At 34.1% G+C, this 7,379-nt stretch overlaps 1 protein-coding gene across 1 annotated transcript in view; it reads left to right on the top strand.

Annotated features, from left to right (window-relative positions):
- The window catches only part of LOC108694584 (calmodulin-like), a 100,682-nt gene that overhangs the window by 34,128 nt on the left and 59,175 nt on the right, over positions 1 to 7,379 (top strand). Inside the window, exon 2 of the mRNA XM_018204162.1 lies at positions 6,462 to 6,855. Coding sequence (XP_018059651.1) covers positions 6,462 to 6,855 — 394 coding nt within the window. The remainder of the gene's footprint in view (positions 1 to 6,461; positions 6,856 to 7,379) is intronic.

The following is a 7,379-nucleotide window of genomic DNA, read 5'->3' as shown; positions in this document are numbered from 1 at the left end:
ACACACACACACACACACACACACACACACACACACACACACACACACACACACACAAACACAAACACAAACACAAGTATAAACTACACATTCTCTGAATATACATAGAAATAACAGTTTTACTGAAATATCTAAAAATTTAGCTAGACACGGATCAAAAAATAGTTTTATTAAACCATCAAAATTTTTATATAAACTGCTCAAACTGGTTGCTAGGATGTCAAAACTTTTTTCATCATTGCTCATTATGCTGAGATTTCTACATACTTATTTTGCAGAAACTTCACCAAAAAATCGTGTAGCTTCTTTGCTCTGTTAGAAAGAATTTAAATTGATGTCTTGATATCAGCTGTGATATTTCTTTGTTTCAAGTTATTTTGCTCTTTCTAAACCAAGAATAACAACTTCGTAGGAAGTGCAGTTTTATTATGTCTATGTGCAAGCATAGTATTACGTCTATGTGCAATTACGTCTATGTGCAAGCACAATTGTAGAAATCTTAATTTAAGAAGAGATTTGAAATTGAAGCGAGATGTTCAGAATTTTATCACAAAGTTGTGTGGGAAGTTTTATGCGCAAAAGACGGATGAAAATTTTATATCCCGTTTAATTCACCATTTAAAAGCAATAAAAATTATTATAGGATCATACAGATCCTCTTCGTAATTACTTTCATTAAAGTAACCGACTCACAGCGATTGCAATCGGTGACGAAGCGAAAATAATTATTTCAGGTGGAAGCGTGAAGTGCGATCAACTGTAATACATTCATTCATCGATAATCGGCGTCGTTTAGTCAATGATGTACTCGAGCGAATATATGTATACCAGACACAGATTTATGACCGCGCCTGTTTCATCAGAAGCGAAACGGTATTAAACATTAACGTCGAATTGACCACCTTGGGGCGCAAATCGTAACTTTAACTTTGCTCACGTGACTTTCCTCGATATTTAGGAATTTGCGAGTATGGGGAGATTTTTATACGTATATTTACATTATGCATTTATGCAATTTTATACATTACTTTTATGCGCACACATCCATAGGTAAACTGTAATTTTAGAATATCCTCGATCCAATATTTATGTTACTAAAATAAATGCCATAATAATGGCATACCAGATAATAAGTGCAAGACGAAATATCGTTTATTCGAAAAATTCGAATAACTTTTCCATAAGCGTCCCTGGTTTTTAAAAGCATAATACATAGACGGAAACAATGTAGTCCTTAATCCGTTAAAAGACCATGTGACACGATGTCCTCATAAAAGCGTAACATTTTGACACGGGCAGCGGCCGCGTAAGCTTGGCTAAGCGCCAATACATGGCCATTAAAAATCTGCATTATAATTCCTTGCATGCACGCGAAGATAAACAACATTGTCAAGCTAATTAATGTCGAATACGATAGTGGAAGCAAATTAACTTTACTTTTATTATGCACAGTTTAATGGAGTATATTTAACTGCAAAAATACTTTAAAAGGTCCATGGCAAGCGAATTATTGCAAACGTGCTTTGAAAAATGTTTTTTTTTCTGTATCCTCTACTTGCAAAAATACGCTGCTGAATCTTACTCATATTTCGAGGGAAAATATCTACAAGTTATAGCAGAAGAATCACAGACTTCTATATAAGTGAGAAGAATAAAGAAAATCAATCGAAGATTTGACGATTGGTTGATAGTTGATCATATCAGTCTATCGTGATTGCATCCGCGAAAGAGTATAAAATCAAATAAAAAATTTCCGAGTCAGTAAAAGAGTTTAAGAGTGCGTGATAGACGATTATGAGAGAAGAGTTTAAATTAAAACAGACGATTTTCAATATTTCCCATGAGTTTGATGCGAGTAGAAATGTTTAATTGTTGAAGATGCTTAATTTGATTTTTAATTTATAATCGCGTGAGACAAACCTCTCAGGTAAAAGATTTCGTTCGCTATATAATCATGTAAATATATTCGGAATAAATTATGATAATCTATATTTTTACGTACAACAAAAATTGTACACAAAGATATAAATGTTCATAATTTATTATATTTTAAATTATCGCTTATCATCAACCTCTTCTACAATATTATATAGAATTAATAAAGGCAAAGTGAAATATTAAAAAGCCAAGAAACGAGCATGGAACAAAAGATATTAATGCCTTTTGTATGATAACATATTTTTGCAAGAAGATGCAGAATAAAAAGAATATCTTCTTGCACATATTTATAATAATTTGCTTATCGTGGATCTTTTTAACAGTATTTTCACAACTAAATACGCTCCATTAATCTATGCATAGTAGAATAAATTCGCTTTGTACACGTACGAATTTTTATTTAATATTTTAATGTACGAAGTGAATATAATAATTAATATTATATATAATTTTGTTCTTAAAAATGAAAGTAATATATATTAAGCTTATTTATTAATTTATATATAATGGTTAAATAAATTATTTTATAGTTGCAACTGTTTTACAGCTTTATAAAATAGTTTACTCTTAGCTAACTATATAGTGAACTATTATCCTTGTACTTCTATTATATATTGTTGTACATTAATTTCACAAATATAAAATTTCTATAGTAGTTGTCATCTACATAGTTGCCACCGATATATTTTTTTTTCTTTTTAAGTGCGAATCCAAAGTTTCGTACCTAACGCAAAGTTTCTCCGTGGAACAAATAAATGCTCTACCATCGCAGTTACAAAGGTTTGTAATGAAATGTAATTTAAATTGGCAAAAAGGAGAGAAGAGAGGAATTAAGGAAGGGCTGCCGAGGATGACATGAAAGTGTCGATGTCGATCGACGAAACGTGACGACGCTTTAACGAGGATTCAATTTTGTCACCGCTCGGCCATGTCGTGCCCGGAGAAAACGTGGAAAGGAACCGGGAACTTCCGGGGAAGTTTCTTCTTCATCCGAACATCCGAGCTTTTATTACCGGACGTCCGGGAAAACTTTCTCTCTCGCGCGGTTTCGGCGTCGAAACTTTCGCCGGCGCACAACCACTGTAATCTACCCTCACGATTGGTGACATTCCTCTCTCTCTTCCTTTCTCTCGCTAAGGAACTCCCTCGGAATTTGATTAAACAGGTAGCGCGCAATGTTCGCAGCACTCTCGAATTTGATTCGCTTCGTCGAACTGTTGCTGTCGGAAGTTTCTCGTCTCTACCTTCGTGACTCCAGTTAAGGGAAGACAGTCAGACATCTGTTTCGGTACGTTGCACCAATCCCGACGTTCTCCACTCAAAAGAACTTAAATGCATTTTGACCCTAGGAGCGACTTCTCGGGAATGCAAATGTGTTCCCTAGTGATACCGCGCGTTTACGCGAGTTCTCGTGTTACGAGCGACATGTTTCTCTCGGCCGGGTGTAGCTTCGCCGAGATCTGCCGGAGGCATCGGAAAGGAGATAAGGCGGAAAATAAGACGAAGTGCGCCTTAAGTTCGCTATTTGCCTCCCAATTTGTCGTGCTCGTCCCAATTATAAACTCTGGGAACAGGTCTTAATTCTCTCTCGTTCTCTCCCTCTACGTGAATCTTATCGACTCCGATTACGCGACTCCGCGAACGGACGCGTCCATCAACGAACGACGTAATCGAGGAGGTGATTTTCCCTTGCCATTGAGATGAGTCCAAGTTGTATAATTTAACACCCCGCGCGGAGCTTCAGCAGCTATTCCATCGCTTTCGCTTGGGATTGAGATACTTCTTACTCGGGTCGCAAACTAGTATCGCAATTCCGACGATTGGCGCGCGGCGATTCAATGGACCGCCATAGTTTCGCTGACGGGTTATTGCCAGATCCCATCCCTCCGCTCCTTCCTGGGTATAGAGGTGAATAAAACGGGAAATGACGTCTGTACATTTTCACCCATCATATCGAGCCGCCAAGATACCGCGCTTACGCTGCTCCCTCATTTAAATGATGGATTGCGCTACTACATTCTTTCGTGGACGCGGTTAATCGCTCGTTAACGTCTCGCGAACTTTCGCGATAATGAAGCGCGATCTCCATCTGAATCGATTTACGCCCTTATCCGCGGAATGAACATGGCTCGGACCTGATAGATCGCGGATCGCGGTGCAGAGATCCGAAGTGTCGAGGAGATGAGCCGCTTGACAAGCTTGTCTCATTAACCTTTCATTACTTGCATGGAGTGTCCAGGACACTCTGTCACTGAGAGAAAAGTTTTTGATATTTATGACTATAATTATAGTTATAATCATAATTATATTACAATAATATAATTATGATTATAACTATAATTTTAATAATAGATAATAAGTATATATGTGTATAATTTTCTTAACAAATATATATAATTAGCAACCAAAATAATGATCGTTTTTTATAATTATTTTATCATAAAATAATTGAAATTGCTACAATGTAATTACATTATAATTTATAGTTTATTATATTATGAGTTGTCCCAAAAAATGACTATAAATTATAATTAAATTACTGTAACCTATTTTTATATTAATAATAACTATAACCTTATAAATTCACTAAATATATTTAAGCTATTTATACAGACAAAAATAGTTTTTTTGCTGAAGTATTTAAAAATTTAGTTATAGAGACAGATTTGAAAATGATTTTGTTGGATCATCAAAATAATAATATAGACCGTTTAAGCGTTGATAAAAATATCGCAAAAAGTTTTAATGTACTATCAACTAGTTTCAGCGTCGTATAAAATTATTTTTATGCCCCAAACAATATTTTTAAATCTGTAACTAACTATATAAATTTTTAGATATTTTAGCGAAATCATTCTTTCCATTATTAAATTTAGTACAAATTGTTTCTCAATTAAAAAATTATTTGTGTTTATTTTTATTTAAAAGATTTATTTAAAGAATATATATAGAATATTATCAATCTTTATTCATGAATCGAAAAGAATAACGAAAATTGATATAACGTTGATGAAGTGTCAGAAACAGTGCGAATAATTACATAAAAAAAAATCACTTGAATGAGGTAGGATTAACAGATCTCTCTTTTCTCCCCTTTTTTCTTTTTATGTTTTTTTGCTTTATCGAAATATATAAATGCTAAAACATTTCAGCAAACAGCATTAGCACGTTCTTGAAATTAAAATCGCGTCTTTCCCGTACGTTGACACTTTATGTGCGAGTAGATTTTAATAATTGATAAGGCTTGACATTGAAATGACGGAATGAACTCGGCTAGATACTGTCGGATGTGTGTCACTGCCTTAGAAGTTTCACATTTCATGCCTAACGGCGTCTGACACGAGTAGATCAAATATTAAGGTACTTTTACTTGGAACAATTCGCCTGTCGCTAGTGTCACTCAATGACATATTTATAAGTTAACAGTTATAGCAGTTGACTCTACACAATAAAATCTTATAAAAAAGAGAAGCGCAAAAAAGTGATACATAAAACAAGCTTTCTAAATGTCTTTCTGAAAACATCCTCGCAATGTTCTTTTTAAAGCCTTGGAGCTACGTAAAATTTTATATCAAGCTTGTCAAATGTTAGTATAAGATAATGTATCGTACGCAGAGAGATGTTTGCTGAAAAAACAAAGACTTAGAAGAGCTACTTTGAAAAATCACGCGCGGTTGGTAAAAAGTCAAGAATTTTATAAAAGGAAAATCTCTCGTTTTCCTTTAATTCTCTCTGATATGTGGATCTCTCAGAAAAACTAACTAAACTGATCAGCTTCACTCTCGTAAGTTTCTTATTTTTAGTACTAGAACACATGATCAGTACATAATTTTTAATATTCTTTCTAATTTTTATTTTATAGAGTTGATCAATCTATTTCTGAGAAGCTCATACTCTGAAAGAAAAATATACATTTGTGATATTTATAATTACATTTATAATTATATGTTACCATAATTATTACTATTATCGCTTTTTTTAAATATCATTAATAACAATTATATGTATACTTATATTGCTAAAATTATTAATAACATAACAATTATAGTTATGGTAACAATATACAATATACAAATGTATATGTAATTAAAGTCACAAATTTCAAAAATATAATTATAATCACAAATACCAAAAATTTTTTTCTCAGTGTATGTTATGTCCCAGTGTCATGTAAAAGTGTTAACTTTAGTAAATGTATACACTTACTAGTTAATATATAGTAAATATATATATATATAATACATTGATTATAGCAGATTACAATAAATGTATACTTTACTGAGTTATCATTTTGACGTGTATAAACTCGGTTATGTTCAGGAGAGTATTTATGAGACATTCTCTTCATTCTAAAAACGTTTTTACAACACTTCGCGTGCGACGATTCAATCTTAAACTCGTTTCATTGCTTTTGTTTGAAAAAAAGCTATATAATAAACAAAAGTCTAAATAATTCGTATTGACCGGTTCAAACTTGTCGGGACGAACGGGAGAGATGCATTTCAGGCCGCGATTACTTGCAGACAAGACAGAGCAGCGGCGCGGTAGGAAACGGCGCGGAGGGACATGAGAGCACCAGCCCTTTGGACTGCACCCCGCGGGCGTCGATGACGATGGCCGTGACAACGTCTGCACTACCGATGCAGCCGATCTACGTTTCCGCGGAATCGTGCTCCGCCGCCGACGTCCCAACGAATCTGCAACGCCGGCGACTATGGCAACTGCAGCAGGAACCGCAAGAATTATCCCTGACGCGGTCGACGGACATGGCCGCGTCCTCGTCGTCCATCCTCGACGAGCCTGTTAGAACCCCGCTCTCTACGAATGTTCTCTTGTCCCTGCCGGCTTCACCGAAACGATCGTCGGCGAGCCATTCTTCATCTAGCAAGACGCCTATATCGAAATCGCAGATGAAAGGTGAGTTGAAATTTTTCAACAGAAGTGTTTTTTTTTCCAGTCTGATTGCATTACTTAGAATCGAAAGTTAAATAAGAAGAACAGAGGGAGAGAGAAAGAGAAAATAAAGAGAGAATATAGTGCAAAAATGCACACTGAGAAATAAATATTTTGTATATATTTATGATTATAATATATATTGCATAGTAAAACAATTACGATTAGAAACTTTATTTTTTTAGTTATTGTTATAATGTTAATAATATACATATAACGATTTTATTCAATACAAATAGATAACTTATTTGGTCGAAACGAATCTAACAGAGCAATTCATAATATTTTTGTGTAAATTTTACAATTCCCAATTTTAAATAAACTGCAATTATTTGTTGGCCTTGAAACACATTCCTAGATTAAAACGGGAATACGTAATAATCCAAATTAAATTGATAAGCGATTTAATATTATTGCTGCTTATGAATATCTGATATAAAAATTATATTTATAGTTCTCCTTAAACAATATTTTTGCATATATTATGT

This window comes from Atta colombica, unplaced genomic scaffold, assembly GCF_001594045.1.
Source record: "Atta colombica isolate Treedump-2 unplaced genomic scaffold, Acol1.0 scaffold120, whole genome shotgun sequence".
Lineage (NCBI taxonomy): Eukaryota > Metazoa > Arthropoda > Insecta > Hymenoptera > Formicidae > Atta > Atta colombica.
This window is presented reverse-complemented; position numbering and strand designations above follow the sequence as displayed.